The sequence below is a fragment of the Erythrolamprus reginae genome, chromosome 8 (genome assembly GCF_031021105.1).
Source record: "Erythrolamprus reginae isolate rEryReg1 chromosome 8, rEryReg1.hap1, whole genome shotgun sequence".
In the NCBI taxonomy this organism is placed as follows: Eukaryota; Metazoa; Chordata; class Lepidosauria; order Squamata; family Dipsadidae; genus Erythrolamprus; species Erythrolamprus reginae.
Window position 1 is genome coordinate 16,275,289 of NC_091957.1, and position 21,572 is coordinate 16,296,860.

Consider the following 21,572-nt stretch of genomic DNA (forward strand, 5'->3'; position numbering starts at 1 on the left):
ATAGATAGATGATAGATAGATAGATAGATAGATAAGATAGATAGATAGATAGATAGATAGATAGATGATAGATAGATGGTAGATAGATGATAGATAGATAGATAGATAGATAGATAGATAGATAGATAGATAGATGATAGATAGATAGATAGATAGATAGATAAGATAGATAGATAGATAGATAGATAGATAGATAGATAGATAGATAGATAGATAGATAGATAGATAGATAGATAGATAGATAGATAGATAGATAGATATAGCTGATTCTTCCTAATTTGAATTTCTCTGATTTTCCTTTTGGTGGCCATAAACCAACCAGCCTCCATTCTGCCAAAGTTTTGGCCTCTCTAAGTTAAGGAACAACATGAATTATTCACCGCCAGTGCAAGAACGATCTTTCAGCGAGTCCCCCACAACCTCCATCCCCGAGCGACAGTACGATCCCGGACTCGGTTACCGGTTATTGCAACCAGATCCCTCCCGAACTGCCCAGAAACAGGGAGGGTAGTTTAGACAAAGGAGGGTTTAGCTAACACAGAACGCCTCCGATTCCCCTTCACTCCTTGGTTTAGTCTATTAATTTATGCATTGTGTGAATAGGACATAGGATTGTATTTTATGCTATAACTATTGTATGTTATCCTACTCTGGTTTTAAATTGTCTGTTTAGAATTTTATTGGTAATTCACCCATCCATCCATCCATCCACCTACCTACCTACCTACCTACCTACCTACCTAAATACTTATCTATATCTTCATCTCTTTATATCTAACTATCCATCATCTCTCTCTCTCTCTCTCTCTCTAATCTATCTATCTATCTACCTACCTACCTACCTATCTATATCTTCATCTCTTTATATCTAACTATCTATCATGTCTCTCTCTCTCTAATCTATCTGTCTATCTATCTATCTATCTATCTATCTATCTATCTATCTATCTATCTATCTCCATCATCTATCATATATCATATATCTATCTGTCTGTCTGTCTGTCTGTCTGTCTGTCTATCCATCTACCTACCTACCTACCTACCTATCTATCTATCTCCATCATCTATCATCTATCTGTCTGTCTGTCTATCCATCTACCTACCTACCTACCTACCTATCTATCTATCTCCATCATCTATCATCTGTCTGTCTGTCTGTCTGTCTGTCTGTCTGTCTGTCTACCTATCCTCTATCTATCTATCTATCTATCCATCCATCCATCCATCTATATACCTACCTACCTAAATACCTATCTATATCTTCATCTATCATCTATCATCTCACCATATAGCCGCCTCCTTTAGCGGCAGAAATGTTGCGCTCAACAACAGTCATAAGTCAGGGACTCACTGCACCATAAAACTTTTATTTGGTTCTCTTACGTCCAGCCTTTTGGTGGACTGGACCGGACACTCTTCGAGAGAATCTTCCTAAACTGCCTTGGGTTTTGGGGTTAGACTAGATGACCTCCGAGGCGCCTCTTAACACCCTCGACTGCATTTTCTGCCTTTCAGTCGGCCTGGTGGTCTCAGATTTAAAAATATATTTTTTACAAATATTCCAAAAAGATCAATTAGTATATCAGGATATCAATTTGCATATAAGAGGAATTGCAAACATATCGACAGATGGCTCTCCAAATGTCACCACGAATGAATCCAACCAAAACGGCTTGAAATAATTTGATTTAAATCTGAAAAGTCGCAAATTAGCGGTCAACAACATAGGTGACAAAGTTTACTCTAAGCATGGTTTTAGTGTTTGTACCTATGTATTGTTTTTTATTGTATGTTGGAGAAAAATAAAATTTCTATTTAGAAAAAAAACACATAGTTGACAAACTAGGAGTACATATGGAAGGTTCGGATGGTAACATCATAAATCTATGGAGATTAACTAAAATGTACACAACCTAGACATAAAGAAATACGAGGGAAAATGTAAACTATACTAATCCATATCTATATACAGTATATCTATACATATACTGTATTAGAAAGATAGAAACATAGAAGATTGATGGCAGAAAAAGACCTCCTGATCCACCCAGTCTGCCCTTATACCATTTCCTGTATTTTATGTTAGGATGGATTTATCCCAGGCATGTTTAAATTCAGTTCCTGTGGATTTACCAACCACGTCTGCTGGAGGTTTGTTCCAAGCCTCTACTACTCTTTCAGTCAAATAATATTTTCTCATGTTACTTCTAATCTTTCCCCCAACTAACCTCAGACTGTGCCCCCTTCTTCTTGTGTTCACTTTCCTATTAAAAACACTTCCCTCCTGAACCTTATTTATCCCTTTAACATATTTAAATGTTTCCATTGTGTCCCCACTTTCTCTTCTGTCCTCCAGACTAGACAGATTGAGTTCATGAAGTCTTTCCTGATCAGTTTTATGCTTCAGACCTTCCACCATTTTTGTAGCCCGTCTTTGGACCCCTTCAATTTGACCCATCTCTTTTTGTAGGTGAGGTCTCCAGAACTGGACACAGTATTATTCCAAATGGGGTCTCACATTATTGTGCACCTAGTGATAAATGACTACAAACAAACTCAATGTATCGTAAAAAATAATCTAAAAATAATATTGTGGGTTTTTTTGGCTCAAACTCACCAAATCTACCCAGGCAGGACCAACCGGAGTGGGGAAGGGCGGGGGAAGAGAGACCACCAGGTGTTCCTTTGTCCCTGCCTGCTTTTTTATCATCGCTGTGTTCTTTTCTGGAGCTAATCTGCACAACAGCAGCTGCCTGGAAGGGGGGGTGCTCTGATTTACGACAAAGCCCGCCTCGCCAAGTGATGGGGGGGGCGCAGATAACCCTTATCGCTGCCTTTGCAGCTTCCTAGGGAGGGTCTCTTCTCCCCCCCCAAAAAAACCTGGAACGCCCACTCCTCTGCTTATGCGAGCGGAGATTTGCCTTTGCCTGATAGTCCTCAAGTTACGACGGTTGTCGCCACCAAAACATCGTGCGGCCAAGCGAGACATCTTCGAAGTGGATTTTTGTCCCACTTTATGACCTTCCTGGCGGATGTTATTAATGGAATCGCTTGCAGTCGTTCAGGTCATAACCCAGTCGTTATGTGAATTTGCTAGTTCGGGAGGTCGCAAAAGAGGGTCGCGTCACACATACACACACACTCCACACTGCTAACTTAGTGATGGCTGGAATTGCCATCTTTTTCGGAGTATAGGATGCACCTTTTTCCTCCCTAAAGAGGCTGATAATTAGGATAATAATAATAATAATAATAATAATAATAATAATAATAATAATAATTTTTTTTTAAAAAAAAAGCTGCAACGACTCTGGCATAAGCCAGTGAAAGTGGTCCCACGCTGGGCGCAGTGCCAAAGGATCTCAGTGGACATTTGAAAACCATCGGAATTGACAAAATCTCCATCTGTCAATTGCAAAAGGCCGCTTTACTGGGATCGGCAAACATAATTTTTCATCACACAGTTCTAGGTCCTTTGGAAGTGCCCAACTGGTGATGAAATATGAAATCCAACAGAGTGATCTCGTTTGCTGTGTTGTATTGATATAATAATAATAATAATAATAATAATAATATCATCATTATTATTATTATTAATATTATTATTATTATTAATATTATTATTATTATTTAGATTTGTATGCTGCCCCTCTCCGAGAACCTGGGGGCGGCTCACAACACTAATAACAAAGTACAAATCCAATATCTAAAACCACAATTTAAAAACCCTTAAAATGATCACACAACCCAATCAAACCATACATAAAACAGTAGTTAGGGGAGAATGCATCTTATACTACTCTGAATGTAGCTTTTTTATTTCAGCCCTAACTACCTGCTAACAATCTTCCCAGCTCTTCTTACCTTTCAGGCTCTTTCTGGGAAGAATGTTTTCCAAGCCCTAAGTTTTTGCAGGGTTTGTTTCCTTACTCTAACTTGCTCTGAGTAAGTTTCTTTCCAGCCCTAACCAGGTGCTAATGATGTTCCCAGCTCTTACCCGCTTGCATGCTCTTTCATTGTTACTCTCTGCAAAGAAGAATGTTTTCCAAGCCCTAAGATTAGATTAGATTACATTTATTGTATTTATATGCTGCCCCTCTCCGTAGACTCAGGGCGGCTCACAACAATGGTAAACAATACATAGTAACAAATCTAATATTTAGCAATCTAAATTACAGTTTTAAGTTAAAAAATCCAAAAGAAACCCCAATATATAAAAAACAAGCAAACAGTCGAATCATACACAGAAACAACATGGGCAAGGGGGAGATGTTTCAATTCCCCCATGCCTGATGGCAGAGGTGGGTTTTAAGGAGTTTCTGAAAGGCAAGGAGGGTGGGGGCAATCCTAATCTCTGGGGGGAGCTGGTTCCAGAGGGTCGGAGCCACCACAGAGAAGGCTTTTCCCCTGAGTCCCGCCAGATGACATTGTTAGTCGACGGGACCTGGAGAAAGCCAACTCTGTGGGACCTAACCGGTCGCTGGGATTCGTGCGGCAGAAGCCGGTCCCGGAGATATTCTGGCCCGATGCCATGAAGGGCTTTATAGGTCATAACCAACACTTTGAATTGTGACCGGAAACTGATCGGCAACCAGTGCAGACTGCGGAGTGTTGGAGTAACATGAGCATATTTGGAGAAGCCCATGATTGCTCTCGCAGCTGCATTCTGCACGATCTGAAGTTTCTGAACATTCTTCAAAGGTAGCCCCATGTAGCGAGCATTACAGTAGTCGAGCCTCGAGGTGATGAGGGCATGAGTGACTGTAAGCAGTGACTCCCGATCCAGATAGGGGCGCAATTCATCTGGCGGGACCCAGGCGAACCTGGGCAAACGCCACGCCCCCCCCCCCACACAGCTGAAAGATGTTTCTCTAATGTGAGCTGTGGGTCGAGGAGGACGCCCAAGTTGCGGACCCTCTCTGAGGGGGTCAATACTTACCCCCCCCCCCAGGGTAATGGAAGGACAGATGGAATTGTCCTTGGGAGGCAAAACCCACAGCCACTCCGTCTTATCCAGGTTGAGTTTGAGTCTGTTGACACCCATCCAGACCCCAACAGCCTCCAGGCACCGGCACATCACTTCCACTGCTTCATTGACTAAGTCTTTGCAGGTTTTTTTTCCATTGCTCTACTTGCTCAGACTGTTTCTTTCCAGGTGCTAATGATGTTCCCAGCTCTTACCGGCTTGCAAGCTCTTTTTCTTAGAATGAAATTTTTTTTAAAGCCCTTAACCAGGGGATAAAATAATGTGCTGAAGCTGACCAGACCAAGGATGAAGAGCTGCTAAGCAGATTCTTTCCCCTATTTTCCTCCCTGAAAACGAAGGTGCATCGTATATTGCAGTGTGTCTTATACTCTGAAAAATACGGTAACAACTGGGAGAAGAAAAGGTCAGTAAAATGGAGTGGAGTTCACTGAACCATCTTGCTTAGTGACTGAAATGTTCAGTTAAACTGTGGTCGAAAGTTGGGGATTATCTGTAACGTCAAAAGCCAAGCGGCTGTCCAGTCGCTTCTTGATGGCGGATGGAATAAGGTTGCAAAGAACCCGACGTCTCCAAGGGATGCCAATCAATTATTTAAAAAGCCCAGCTGAGTTTTTCTGTTTGAAATATTAAACAGGGGTTTTGAATGGGGTGTTTCCGAGAGAATTAAAATCGGCAGAGGGCATCCGAATCCGAATTTTTTTCCGGGTTTAAAAAAAAAATTAAACTTTCCCGCGAGATCAAAGCAGGGTAATTCTCTGCTCAAGGAAGATAAGTTTGGTTAGAATATAACAATATCATTATAATATTGTTAGAATAATAGAGTTTGGGTTTTTTTCTTTGTTTCTTTTTTGCTTTGCTTTTCTTAGTTAATAAAGTCTTTTTTTTTTTTGTAAGGGTGAGGAGGTGAGGAGATTCGGTCTGTGGAGGGATCGCCTGTTGGTGCCCTTTCCCTCGAGGAAGGAAGGAAGGAAGGAAGGAAGGAAGGAAGGAAGGAAGGAAGGAAGGAAGGGGGAACTGGAGGCGGCAGCGAGGGAAGGAAGTGCCAAGTTCGGGTCAGCTGAGGGGATGGTGGGGGGAGAGACCAATTGAAATTTATACAACTGGAAAAGTTGTGAGGGACCTTGGAGATCATCCAATCCAACCCCCCACCCAGTGACCGGTAGTAATTAATTGGGAGCTAATTTCTTTGGGTGAGAGGAGATTAATCATAACCAACTTACTAACTCAATACTGTTTTTATTATATCATGAAACTACTTTAAAATGTATTGAAAAAGTTTGTATAATGTTTTGGGCAGAGATTAATTATAACCAATTTACTAACTCGATACTGTTTTTATTATACCATGAAACTACTTTAAAATGTATTGAAAAAGTTTGTATGAAATGTATTGAAAAATTTTGTATATTTTTTTTTGGGGGGGAGAGATTAATTATAACCAATTTACTAACTCAATACTGTTTTATTATACCCTGAAACTACTTTAAAATGTATTGAAAAAGTTTGTATATTTTTTTTGGGGGGGGGAGATTAATTATAACCAACTTACTAACTCGATACTGTTTTTATTATACTTTAAAACATATTGAAAAATGTATGGAGAAAAATAAATAAAAAATTTACCCCCCATCCAAAAAATAACCCCAACAAAAAAGGATCTTATTAAAAAGAGATTCAACAGATTAAGAGTTGGAAGGGACCCCTGGAGGTCATCTAGTCCAACCCGCCACGATGGTTTGATTTTGGGAGGGAAAAAAATCTGATTTTTTTTTCTCTTTCTTTTTTTTCTCTTTCCAGTTCGGTCAACGCCCAAACCAAGAACGGTGCCACCCCCCTCTACTTAGCCTGCCAAGAAGGTCACTTGGAGATTATCCAGTACTTGGTCAAGGATTGCGGGGCGGATCCTCACTTACGCGCCAACGATGGGATGACGCCCCTCCATGCTGCAGCTCAGATGGGCCACAACACGGTCATTGTCTGGCTGGTGAGCACCGGGGGAGGGGGCAACACAACACGTGTGTGTGTGTATGTGTGTGTGTGAAAGCTTTCCTTGCTGTCAATCACAAACACACACAGACCCCGATGGAGGGAGTGTCAGTATTCCACACTAACAGCCAATGATGGACATACTGTATTTGTAACCAGAGTCCATGTGGCAGTGGTGGTTTGTTCAGAAAATAATACAAGCCAACATAGAGTAAAGGTATTATTTACAAGATATACAATATGTCCATAATCTTACACAGTAATTATAATACAGTCCATCTTCTTCAAACAAAACAGGTACATATAGTATTACATATATTATCTTCTTACTATAGTATTACATATACAGTGGTCCCCCGATTATTGCGAGGGTTCCGTTCCAGGACCCCTCGCAATGATCGGTTTTTCGCGAAGTAGCGCTGCGGAAGTAAAAACACCATCTGCGCATGCGCAGATGGTGTTTTTACTTCCGCCGCAGCAGCGAGGAGCCGAAGATTGGGGTTTCCCCGCCGCCTTGGGAAGCCGCGTGGCTGTTTTAAAATGTCGCCGCCGGCATGGGGGGCTTCCTAGCAGCCCCCCAAACCCGGGTTGGGGGTCCGGGGGCTGCTAGGAAGCCCCCCATGCCAGCGGCGACGTTTTAAAACAGCCGCGTGGCTTCCCAACTGAGTCCTGAAGCCAAACGCGGAAGTTCGCCTTTGACGTTTGGCTTCGGGACTCAGTTGGCGCGCATGCGCAGATGGTGTTTTTACTTCCGGGTTGAAAAATCGCCATATAGCCGTTTCGCAATGATCGGGATCGCAATACCCGGGGAATCACTGTATTATCTCATTCGCACACAGCAGACATAATTCACCGATTAGGTCCCACAGAGTTGGCCTTCTCCGGGTCCCGTCAACTAAACAATGTCGTTTGGCAAGTCCCAGGGGAAGAGCCTTCTCTGTGGCGGCCCCGACCCTCTGGAACCAGCTCCCCCCTGAGATTAGAACTGCCTCCACCTTCCTTGCCTTCCGCAAACTCTTTAAAACCCACCTCTGCCGTCAGGCATGGGGGAACTGAAATATCTTCCCCAGGCCTATACTGTTTATATATGGTATGTTGTGTGCACGTTTTTTAAATTATGGGTTTTTAGCTTTCTAATTATTGAATTTGTATTATATATTGTTTTCTGTTGCTGTTGTGAGCCGCCCCGAGTCTGCGGAGAGGGGCGGCATACAAATTTAATAAATAAATAATTTAATAAATAAATTAGCAGACAGCTTATTCTCTTATTGATACAGCATATAATACAATGCTAACACGTAGTAGGTACTGGACCAAGTAGCACATAGCAATTATATATATTCTCTTATTCTACAGCAAATACCTTTACAAAAGTATAGTATATTCTTCACATATTCATTTTTTTTTTACACGTATGTATTGGTGGTATACAAAGATATAATATTTGTGTACACGATACTAGTAAGAGAGAAGCATTAGGAGAGGGGATGGAAGGCACTCTGGGTGCACTTATGCATGCCCCTTACTGACCTCTTAGGAATTGGGAGAGGTCAACAGTGGATAATCTAAGGGTAAAGTTTTGGGCATTTGGTGATTATACTACAGAGTCAGATAATGAGTTCCAGGCATCAACTACTCAGTTACTAAAGTGGTATTCCCTGCAGTCGAGTTTAGAGCAGTTTACTTTGAGTTTGTATCTGTTGTGTGTGTGCTCATGTGTTGTTGTGGTTGAAGCTGAAGTAGTCGTAGACAGGAAGGACGTTGTAGCAGATGGTTTTATGGGCTGTGCTTAGGTCGTGTTGAAGGCGACGTAGTTCTAAGCTTTCTAAACCTGGGATTGTAAGTCTAGAAGCGTAGGGCATTCTGTTAAATATACCATTTAGTATTAGCACATAGCTTATTTTCTTATTCATACAGCAAATACATCCGTATAGTACAGTGGTTCTCAACCTAGGGGTCGGGACCCCTTTGGGGGTCAAGCAAGCATTTCACATGGGTCACCTAAGACCATGGGAAAAGGCAAATTTCCCATGGTGTTAGGAATTAAAGTTTCTATTCTGGTGCATTGGAACATATTTTTACGACCAATCAGGCGTTTACAGTGTATGGTATGTTTGTGTGTATGCTTTTTAAATAATGGGTTTTTAGACTTTTAATATTAAATTTGTTATTTTAGACTTTTAATATTAGATTTGTTTCTGTATATTGTTTTATTACTGCTGTGAGCCGCCCTGAGTCTGCGGAGAGGGGTGGCATACAAATCTAATAAATAATAATAATGATGATGATGATGGTGATGATCTTCCTGCCAATCAACTTAAAGCTCTGTTGAAAGAATTGGTGCTAGACTTATGGTTGGGGGTCACCACAACATGAGGAACTGCATTAAGTGGTCACAGCATTGGAAAGGTTGAGAACTGAGAAGGATTTAGGGATAGTGATTTCTGACAGTCTCAAAATGGGTGAGCATTGTGGTCGGTCGGTAGGAAAAGCAAGTAGGATGCTTGGCTGCATAGCTAGAGGTATAACAAGCAGGAAGAGGGAGATTGTGGTCCCCTTATATAGAGCGCTGCTGAGACCACATTTGGAATACTGTGTTCAGTTCTGGAGACCTCACCTACAAAAATATATTGACAAAATTGAACGGGTCCAAAGACGGACTACAAGAATGGTGGAAGGTCTTAAGCATAAAACGTATCAGGAAAGACTTAATGAACTCAATCTGTATAGTCTGGAGGACAGAAGGAAAAGGGGGGACATGATCAAAACATTTAAATATGTTAAAAGGTTAAATAAGGTCCAGGAGCGAAGTGTTTTTAATAGGAAAGTGAACACAAGGACAAGGGGACACAATCTGAAGTTAGTTGGGGGAAAGATCAAAAGCAACATGAGAAAATATTATTTTACTGAAAGAGTAGTAGATCCTTGGAACAAACTTCCAGCAGACGTGGTAGATAAATCCACAGTAACTGAATTTAAACATGCCTGGGATAAACATATATCCATTGTAAGATAAAATACAGGAAATAGTATAAGGGCAGACTAGATGGACCATGAGGTCTTTTTCTGCCGTCAGACTTCTATGTTTCTAACTACTGGTATAGTATATTGTACACAGTATATTGCATACAGCCAAGGGTGGGCTACTGCCCGGACCGGGGGGGGGGGGGCGGGACGCAGTGGGGTAACGAAAACAGAGTTCCACCCCAGAGCCCCCAATTGGCACTGAAAGATGTTGAAAGAAAATGCATAAGCCACAGTGTGGTAGTAAAAATGTTGGTAGCCCTTCATTACAAACAACTCTCTACACAGTATATTGCACACAGCTCATAGATTAATAACTAACCAGCATATATAACCAGTAACCAACATTACAGGCTAAGGCAGCAGAATAGCGCAATGCAACAAAGCTCAACACAACAGAATGCAACTACAGAACACAACTGTCTTCCTTATATGGCTAAATTGCAGCCTGGCTCATAATTGCTACCTAGCTCTTAAAGTAATGCCACTACAGTATTTCCTTCTAACTTAAAATGCTGGTTTACCTTCATGTATTGTTTATCTTCAACTCCCCCTGGAGATGTGAACTGCCCCCATCCTCCTCGCCTTCTGCAAGACCCTGAAGACCTATCTCAGAGAGGGACAGCATACAAATCTAATAAATAATAATAATAATAATAATAATAATAATAATAATAACAACAACAACAACAACAAAACAACACAACAAAACAATTATTATTATTATTATTATTATTATTATTATTATTATCATCATCATCATCATCATCTACGTTGCCAAGCATGGGACAATTAATGTATCCCCTTTTTTGACCATTAAGAGTTATGTGTGGTTGTGACTGTTAGTATTGATTGTTTCTTTTAAGATAGCAGGTTTTTAGTCATAGTTTTAACTATTAGATTTGTATTGTATTGGTTTATTGCTGCCATGGGCCGCCCCAAGTCTTTGGAGAGGGGCGGCATACAAGTCTAATAAATTATTATTATTATCATTAATTATTATTATTATTGGAAACCCAACCAATACAGTATGCAGTGCTGACAGAGTCCTCAACCATTCCTTTTCCGACCATTGGACGCGCCAAATTCACCCTCCCGGCCCGCAAAAACTTGCTCGGCCGATGTCTCGCTTAGTGGCGGATGTTTTCGGCCCCGTTGTAAAGTCGAGGACCGGCCTACAGCGTCTCCTCGGGATTCGGGGGAGGCTGCTGCATTTCTCCGTCGAGATTCTGACCTCGATTCATTCAATTTTTGTATTTTTTATTTTTTTTATATGACACCGCAGATGAGTTTTACTGACGTGAACTTGTCGGAGCGGGACGAAGACGGGGCCACGCCGATGCATTTCGCGGCCAGCCGGGGCCACGCCAAAGTCCTGAGTTGGCTGCTCTTGCACGGTGGGGAGATGGCAGCAGACCACTGGGGGGGCACCCCCTTGCACGATGCCGCGGAGAACGGGGAGCTGGAGGTGAGGAAGATTCGGTCTGTGGAGGGATCGCCTCTTGGTGCCCTTTCCCTCGGGGGGGGGGGAGGAAGGAAGGAAGGGGGAACTGGAGACAGCAGCGAGGGAAGGAAGTGCCGAGTTCAGGTCAGCTCAAGGGATGAAATTTACACCACTGGAAAAGGGAGGCCTTGCAGGTCATCCAATCCAAGCCCCTACCCATTGACCGGTAGTAATTAATTGGGGACTAATATTTTGGGGGGGGGGGAGATTAATTATAATTGACTTACTAACTTGATACTGTTTTTATTATACTATAATACTATACTATTATTATACTTTTTAAGTACTATGTATTGAAAAAGTTTGTAGGGAGAAAAATAAAAATTTTTTTTTTACCAAAATTGAAATTTACACCACTGGGAAAGTTGTGAGGGGCCTTGGAGGTCATCCAATCCAACCCCCTACCCAGTGACCGGTAGCAATTAATTGGGAACTAATATTTTTTTGGGGGGGAGATTAATTATAATTGACTTACTAACTCGATACTGTTTTTATTATACTATGAAACTACTTTAAAATGTATTGAAAAAATTTGTATGGAGAAAGATAAAAACTTTTTTTTTTACCAAAATTGAAATTTACACCACTGTGAGGGGCCACAGAGGTCATCCAATCCAACCCCCTGCCTGGTGAAGGAATCCCAATTAAAATAAACAAAAGAGTTGAGAAGGGACTTCAGAATCATCTAGTCTGACCCCACTGCCAAAATATCCTCTTGCAAATTAAAGATCCTAAACCCAAATTAAAAGACTTGGAAGCCTCCAACTTAATTTTTTTAATTTTAACACGGGGTTTTATATAGTTTTAGATTATATTCAACTTCTTTTTATTGTTCTTTGTCTATTTGTATTTCTATTTATATTATTATTGTAAACTGCCCTGAGTCCTTTGGGATTGGGCAGCATAGAAGTCGAATAATTTAATTTTCTCTGGTTTTTTCCCCTCTATTTTTGTCGCTCTTTCCCTCTCTCTAGTTTCTCATTCTTTTTTCTTGCCATGTTTTCCCCTCCCCCCCGTCCTTTATTTTCTTTCTTCTGATTATATGTTTGTAATCGTTGTTTATTGCTCTTTTTGAATTGTATTGTTTTGCTATTTGTGAATAAAATAACTTTTTAAAAACTTTAAACAATTTTTTTTTTAAAAAAGAAGTCACTCCGAGTCTCCGGAGAGAGGCGGCATACAAATTTAATTTAATTTAATTTAATTTAATTTAATTTAATTTAATTTAATTTAATTTAATTTAATTTAATTTAATTTAATTTAATTTAATTTAATTTAATTTAATTTAATTTAATTTAATTTAATTTAATTTAATTTAATTTAATTTAATTTAATTTAATTTAATTTAATTTAATTTAATTTAATTTAATTTAATTTAATTTAATTTAATTTAATTTAATTTAATTTAATTTAATTTAATTTAATTTAATTTAATTTAATTTAATTTAATTTAATTTAATTATTATTTTATTTAATAATTAAATTAAATTAAATTAAATAAATTAAATTAAATTAAATTAAATTAAATTAAATAATTAAATTAAATAATTAAATTAAATAATGAAATGAAATGAAATGAAATGAAATGAAGGCTTGAGGGGGTCCCCGGAGGTCATCCAGCCTAACCCGCTGCCCGGTGGGAGGAATCCCAATCCAAATAGAGACGCCTGAAATAAGTGGGAGGGAAAGGAGACCACCGAGGTCATCTAGCTCAACCCTGCCAGATTCCCCTCTCTGCTCACTCACCTCCTCTTCTCTCTCTCCCTCCCATCACCAATCACCACCAGTGCTGCCAGATCCTCGTGGTTAACGGCGTGGACCTCACCCTGCGCGACCAAGACGGCTATACCGCTGCGGACCTCGCCGACTACAACGGCCACTCGCAGTGCGCCAAGTACCTGCGGACGGTGGAAAACATGGTGCATGGGGGGGGGCGTTAAAAGGGGCTGGGGTGGATGTCAGGGCCCCTAAGGGGTTGTCTAGAAGGGTCCGACCTGGCCTTGGATTTATCCTTTCATTCCCCCCAATGTGCTGATTTGAGCCACGGCTCTTAGTCATCGCCTTGCGACTGTAAGTGCAAAAATAATAATAATAATTAAGCATTTCAGTCTTTAGGTGAGGCGCTCCTAATTTTACAAACTTGTTTTGACATGGTCATTCAGTGAATTCAGCTGTCTGTCTGTCTGTCTTTCTCTCTCCCTCTCTCTCTGTGTCTATCTCTTTCATCTATCCATCCATCCATCCATCCATCCATCTATCTATCTATCTATCTATCTATCTATCTATCTATCTATCATGTCTCTATATATTTACCTATCATCTGTCTGTCTCATACATTAATCATCTATCATGTCTCTCTCTATCTCTATCTCTCTATCATCTATTGTCTGTCCAAGGTAGAAAGAGAGAGAGAGATGCTATAGATAGATAGAGAGATAGGTAGGTAGAGGGAGAGAGAGTGTGTGTGTGAGAGAGAGAAATATAGAGAGATAAATAGATAGACAGACAAATGGATGGACGGACAGACAGACAGACAAAGATAGATAGATAGTTAGATGGATGGATGGCTGGACAGACGGACGGACAGAGATAGATAGATAGATAGATAGATAGATAGATAGATAGATAGATAGATAGATAGATACATACATACATACATACATACATACATACATACATACATACATACATACTGTACATACAGAGAGAGAGAGAGAGGGATGGACGGACAGACGGACAGAGATAGATAGATGGATGGATGGATGGATAGACAGACAGACAGATACATACATACATACATACATACATACATACATACATACATACATACATACATACATACAGCGAGAGATGATAGGTAGAGAGAGAGAGACAGAGAGAGAAATGCTATTTAATTATTGTATTATTGTATTTCTCTGTTTTCCATTTAATTTTTGGTCTGTTGCCTTGTTTTTTAATCTTTTTGTTCTTATATATATATATATATATATTTATGTGTTTTCTATTTCTGTTATGACACCAATATTTTAACCTTTCCGTTCCTCCTTCAATTCTTCCTTTCTCTTCCTTTTTCCTCTTCACTTCTCTTTCTCTTCTATGCGTGTTTTTCCCTTGTCCTCTTTTCCACCACTTTCATTGGTCCTTTTCCCTGGTTTTTTTCTTTTTAAAAACATGCCTTTTCTCTCCATTGTTGATTTATTTTCTCCTCTTAACGTTCTCTTGTTTTTTCTTTCCCTTTCTTGGCTCTGCTTTCCCATTCCCTAATGTTTCTCATCACTCTTATTTTATTTCTATTTTGTTTTAACCTGTGGGTTATGTTGTGTTTTTCCTTCCCATTTATTTTCTGTTTCGCCTGTTATTTTCCCCCCTTCGCTTCCCTGTTTCCTTCTCCCCTTTCCGGTTGCATTAAACAATGCCAGAAAAATAACTATCGCCACAATTTTAAAAAACCGCCGGTCTTCCACAGAAGCTGGAACAAGGCCACGGATGCCCTGGTTACTTACGAGGACCCTGTGGTACGTGCCATGTCCGTGGCTTCCTTCCATTCAGCCACCTAGTCTGTCTGTGTCTGTCTGTCTATCTATATCTATCAATCATCTATCTCTCTATATATCTATCTCTGTCTATTATCTCTCTCTCTCTCTCTCTTTCTCTCTCTCTCTCTCTTTATCTATCCATCCATCTACCTATTATCTGTCTATGTCTGTCTACCATCTATCAATCATCTATCTATCTTCATAATTATCTATCTATCTATATTATTCATCCATCCATCCACCTATCATCTATACACAGTATGTCTGTTTATCCATCTATCAATCATCTATCTATCCACCATTCTCTCTCTCTCTCACATCTATTATTCATCTATCTATCTATTTATCTATCTATCTAGCTATCATATATCTATCTATCTATCATCTATCTATCTACCATCTATTATTCATCTATCATCTATCTATCTATCTATCTATCTATCTATCTATCTATCTATCTATCTACCATCTATTATTCATCTATCATCTATCTATCTATCTATCTATCTATCTATCTACCATCTATTATTCATCTATCTATCTATCATCTATCTATCTACCTACCTACCTACCTATCTATCTATCTATCTATCTATCTACCATCTATTATTCATCTATCATCTATCTATCAATCTTTCAATCATCTATCTATCATCTATCTATCTATCTATCTACCATCTATTATTCATCTATCATCTATCTATCTATCTATCATCTATCTATCTATCTATCTATCTATCATCTATCTACCTACCTACCTACCTACCTACCTATCTATCTATCATCTATCTACCATCTATTATTCATCTATCTATCTATCTATCTATCTATCTATCTATCTACCATCTATTATTCATCTATCATCTATCATCTATCTATCTATCTATCTATCTATCTATCTATCTATCTATCTATCTACCATCTATTATTCATCTATCATCTATCTATCTATCTATCATCTATCTATCTATCTATCTATCTATCTATCTATCATCTATCTACCTACCTACCTACCTACCTATCTATCTATCATCTATCTACCATCTATTATTCATCTATCTATCTATCTATCTATCTATCTATCTACCATCTATTATTCATCTATCATCTATCATCTATCTATCTATCTATCTATCTATCTATCATCTATCATCTATCTATCTATCTATCTATCTATCTATCTATCTATCTATCTACCATCTATTATTCATCTATCATCTATCTATCTATCTATCTATCTATCTATCTATCTATCATCTATCTATCTACCTACCTACCTACCTACCTATCTATCAATCATCTATCTATCTACCATCTATTATTCATCTATCATCTATCTATCTATCTATCTATCTATCTATCTATCTATCTATCTATCTATCTATCTACCATCTATTATTCATCTATCATCTATCTATCTATCTATCTATCTATCTATCTATCTATCTATCTATCTACCATCTATTATTCATCTATCATCTATCTATCATCTATCTATCTATCTATCTACCTACCTACCTACCTACCTACCTACCTATCATCTATCTATCTACCATCTATTATTCATCTATCATCTATCTATCTATCTATCTATCTATCTATCTATCTATCTATCTATACCATCTATTATTCATCTATCATCTATCTATCTATCTATCTATCTATCTATCATCTATCTATCTATCTATCTATCTATCTATCTATCTATCTACCATCTATTATTCATCTATCATCTATCTATCTATCTATCATCTATCTATCTATCTATCTACCTACCTACCTACCTACCTACCTACCTACCTATCTATCTATCTATCTATCTATCTATCTCTATCCTGTGGTACATGCCATGTCCGTGGCTTCCTTCCATGCAACCCCTAAATGTTGCTTTTTTGCAAACCCACGGCATTCATCCCGGCTCACCTAAAACCAACCAGCGAAATTCCCTTCTCTTTTTAAATTTAATTTTAAATGTCGCACGGGTTATTTATCTATTTTTCTCGCCCGTTCCCATGGAAGCTGGGGGGGTCTCGTCTCCCATTTTCAGGTGTTTCTCGAGATTTGCTTTTTTTCAAAGCTCCCCAATGCCAGGGGGAATTCACCAGCTGCTGGTTACCCAGGGCACCGGGTGTAAATCCTGCCAGGGCGGCTGGGATGTCGCGCAGCCCCCAGGGAGGTAAATAAATAAGGCTGTTATTTTACGCTGGATGTTGCTGGAGATTTGGGCTGCGGCAGAAGGAGAGAAGCCCCTTTCCCTTTCCCCCACCAGGCATGATGGGCAACGTAAGAGGGGTCCCTGGGTGGCTGGGCTAAGGGGGCACAGCTTGGGGGGCTGAGAAGGAGCTGAGAAGGAGAGGAGCCTCCCCCCCTCTCCTTGCTTTAAATCCGGAAGAGAACTTGACTTCCGACCAGAAATTGTGGCTGCTGCATCACTTCAGAAAGAGATCGGACAGCCATTTGTCCAAAATGGTCAAGTAGGGGTTTCCTGTCTGCACAGGGGGCTGGAGTAGAAGACCTTTAAGGTCCCTCCCAGCTCTGTAATTCTATGATTCTGAGAGAGGAAAAAATACACGATAGACAGAGAGAAGGGAGGAAAGAGGGAGGGAGAAAAGAAGGATGGAAGGAAGGAAATAAGGGAGGGAGGGAGGAAAGAAGGAAGGAAAGAGGGAGGGAGGAAAGAAGGAAGGAAGAAAGGAAGGAAGGACGGAAGGGAGACATAAGTAGGTAGATATTAAGAATATTAAGACGTATCAGGAAAGACTTCATGAACTCAATCCGTATAGTCTGGAGGACAGAAGGAAAAGCTGGGACATGATCGAAACATTTAAATATGTTAAAGGGTTAAATAAGGTTCAGGAGGGAAGTGTTTTTAAGAGGAAAGTGAACACAAGAACTAGGGGACACAATCTGAAGTTAGTTGGAAAGATCAAAAGCAACATGAGAAAATATTATTTTACTGAAAGAGTAGTAGATCCTTGGAACAAACTTCCAGCAGACGTAGTAGATAAATCCACAGTAACTGAATTTAAACATGCCTGGGATAAACATACTGTATATCCATCCTAAGATAAAATACAGAAAATAGTATAAGGGCAGACTAGATGGACCATGAGGTCTTTTTCTGCCGTCAGACTTCTATGTTTCTATGTTTCTAAGAAGGAAGTAAGGAAGGAAAGAAGGAAGGAAGGAAGGAAGGAAAGGAGATACTAAATAAGTAGGTGGGCAAGAAGGAAGGAAGGAAGGAAGGAAGACATAATAAGTAGGTAGATATTAAGAAGGAAGTAAGGAAGGAAAGAAGGAAGGAAAGGAGATTCTAAATAAGTAGGTAGGAAAGAAGGAAGGAAGGAAAGGAGATACTAAATAAGTAGGTAGGCAAGAAGGAAGGAAGGAAGGAAGACATAATAAGTAGGTAGATATTAAGAAGGAAGGAAGGAAAGAAAGAAGGAAGGAAGGAAAGAAGGAAGGAAGGAAGACAATAAATTGGTCGATATTCAGAAGGAAGGAAGGAAAGTAGGAATCATCTATTCCAACCCCCCTGCTCAGTACAAGAGCCCAGATCCAAGCATGGACTCTTAGAACAGAAGGGATCGGAGAGGTCATCTAGTCCAACCCCAACCCTTAGAGATATATGGTACGGCAAAATATTGACATCCCCAGCTCCCTTTCTCCTTGGGGCCTCCAAATTCCATACTCAACTCTTTCTTTGGAAAATATTCTCCCAACGAAAATCCCCAAAAGCTGGTCTGCCTCCAGGAGGAGTTTACCCATCATTTCCTTGAAGGTTCTGGGTTCGAGTGGCGCCACGTTCTGCTTTCTGAATGGAATCCCTTGTTTCTCTCCGCAGAGTGTCGAGCACCGAGTGTTGTCCAGGGACCCCTCGGCCGACCTGGAGCTCAAGCAGCCGGATTCCGGCCTCTCCTCGCCCCACACCACCATCTCGGCCCCCCAGACCCACTTCGACATGGGGTCTCCCAGCAGCATCTTCTCCAACTACGATTCCTCGCACTCGAGTCAGTCCAGCACAGGGGAGAAGAGGAACCACGCTGGGCCACGTAAGCCACTGCTGTTTGGTCATTTCGGTGCTCGTCCATCAAAATCCGATAACGGATCTTGCTTCCAGCGCATTACATAGATTATTCGTTGGGACGTAAATCACTGGGTGGTACCCTTTCCCATCAATCTTCCTAAATTACAAGGCGCAGGGAGAGCAAACCTTGCTTTTTTAAAGGAATAATTGGCATGCTGTCCTTTCTCCATGCATGGGAAAGTTCTCCCAACCTAGGCTGGGAATGAGGAGTGTTGTAGTCCAGCCAGGGCATCCGATTCGGGAAAAAGTTGGCATGGGTTTTAGGAGTCCTGACCCTATGGCCCAGGTTAACCCAAAATGTGGCGGTCTTCTGCCTTTTGTCCACTCAGCCAAATGCCTTCTGCTTCTTCTCTTGCAAGCATGTGCAGAGTGCGTTACAGTAACCTTTTTGCCAAACGTCTTGGGAACATTTGCTTCTCGAGCATGTGCTGTGTGCCTTTTAGGAAACAAGGTGTCGGAGGAATTTTTTTTTAAAAAAAGGCAATTTCTTGGGAAAGATTTTTCCGATTGGGGAAAAAGTTGGCATGGGTTTTAGGAATCCTGACCCGGCGACTCTTTTTTTTTTTTTCCATTATTGTATTATTTTATTTATTTGTAATTTAAAATTAGCTGCTTTTTTCTTTCTTTATTCTTTTTTTTTAATTTCTTTATTAAATTTTCACATATAATTCAACTGACACATTATTCTATTTTACAGATTATAAACCATCTCTATTAACATTCTTATAGTAGATTTTTACCTGTTACATTCCATTGTATACGTTATATTTCATACTTTTATGTTCTGATATTTATTACATTCACTAAATGATAAATAAAACTTTTTACAAGGTAGCTGTAGATTGTTTCCATTGTACTGTTGCTTCGTATTATATTATTTCTATATTCTCTTTTGAACCCATTCATGCCATTTTTGCCATGTTCGTTTTGATTCCATGACTTTGTTTCCCTTGATTGAGTTAGTAAGTTCGTCCATCTCCACGCATGTATATATTTTATCTATAATTAGATCTTCCGTTGGAGTCGGGTCATTTTTCCAAAATTGGGCTATCGCAATTCTTGTTGCAGTGTTTATATGTGTTGTAAGAAGCATTGTTTGTTTTGACCCGACGACTCTTAAAAACGGCCCTCGTTAACCTGAAATGCATTCTGTCAACTCAGTGGTCTGCCGGGCTCTCTGGTAGGAGCCTCCCAAAAATTCAAGGGTACAAATTTCAGACACACACACACGTTTGAAAATTCAAAACAATGTTCTTTATCACAAAAGTCAAAATAAACTAAGCACTCTTTTTGTATTGCAAAGAGCACTCATCCCAAAACAACCAGGTAGTCTGTACAATTTCCCTTAAGCAGTCATTAAGTACTTAGCTAGCAGCTGTGAAGAAACTTCACACCCCTTCTTCTTCCAACAAAGTGAGACACACACACACACACACACACACACACGTTGCTCTGCTTTGGTTTCAAAGGCGTGAAAAATCAACAAAGTCCAGAAAACAGCAACACACGATTCCTGAAGAACTGCGATCAGATACTCTTTCACAACGGCCAAACCCACATGCTACTATTTATAGCAGCAGCCCTAATTACTGGAGCCCCACCCAACCACAGGTGGCCTCATTTTCTCTTGTAATAATCCTTCAGTTGTTGTCTCCTATACATCACTCTACGCATGCGTGGATGTGTCATTAATTCTTGTTCAGAATCCAAGGATGATACAGATGATTGATCTCCTCCTGGGCTGTCTGCCAAACTCCCCTCTTCCTTGTCACTCATGCTTCCTTGGTCAGGCTTCATCGGCAGATTCCATCGGGAGCAAAACAGGCCTGCGGCATGTGGATGTCTCCCCCACATCCATCTACACATTCCTTGGGGCAGGAGCTGGGCCAGAGCTAACCACAACACTCAGCCAAATATGTTCTACTTCATCTCAAGCAGAGCTCTTGCGAGTATGTGCAGAGTGCTTTTTAGGAAACAAAATCTCAGAGGAATTTTTTTTAAAGGCAATTTTTTCCGATTGGGAAAAAGTTGGCATGGTTTTTAAGAGTCCTGACCCATCGACTCTTAAAAACGGCCTGCGTTAATCCGAAATGCATTGGTCAACTCAGCCAAATACTTCGAGCAGAGCTCTCGCGAGCTTGTGCAGAGTGTATATTAAGAAACGAGATCTAAAATAGAAAAGGGCAAGTTCTTGGCCAAATGGGGGGGATTTCCCCCAAATGGGGGGATTTCCCCCAAAGAAACAACGGGGCAGAATAGCAGCCTATTCCACACTGGTCTAACAACCAATGATAGACATACTGTATTGTAACCAGAGTCCATGTGGCAGTAGTGGTTTGTTCAGAAAATAATACAAGCCAACATATAATAAAGGTATTGTTTACAAGATATACAATATCTCCATGATCTTACACAGTAATTAAAATACAGTCCATCTTCTTCAAACAA

General features: G+C 40.0%; 1 protein-coding gene across 2 annotated transcripts in view; it reads left to right on the forward strand.

Annotated features, from left to right (window-relative positions):
• The window catches only part of LOC139171148 (espin-like), a 67,216-nt gene that overhangs the window by 10,922 nt on the left and 34,722 nt on the right, over positions 1–21,572 (forward strand). For both annotated transcript variants that reach the window (XM_070759030.1, XM_070759029.1), the window contains exons 3-6: positions 6,785–6,971; positions 11,283–11,465; positions 13,289–13,420; positions 18,882–19,089. In XM_070759030.1, the coding sequence (XP_070615131.1) occupies positions 6,785–6,971; positions 11,283–11,465; positions 13,289–13,420; positions 18,882–19,089 (710 nt within the window). The remainder of the gene's footprint in view (positions 1–6,784; positions 6,972–11,282; positions 11,466–13,288; positions 13,421–18,881; positions 19,090–21,572) is intronic.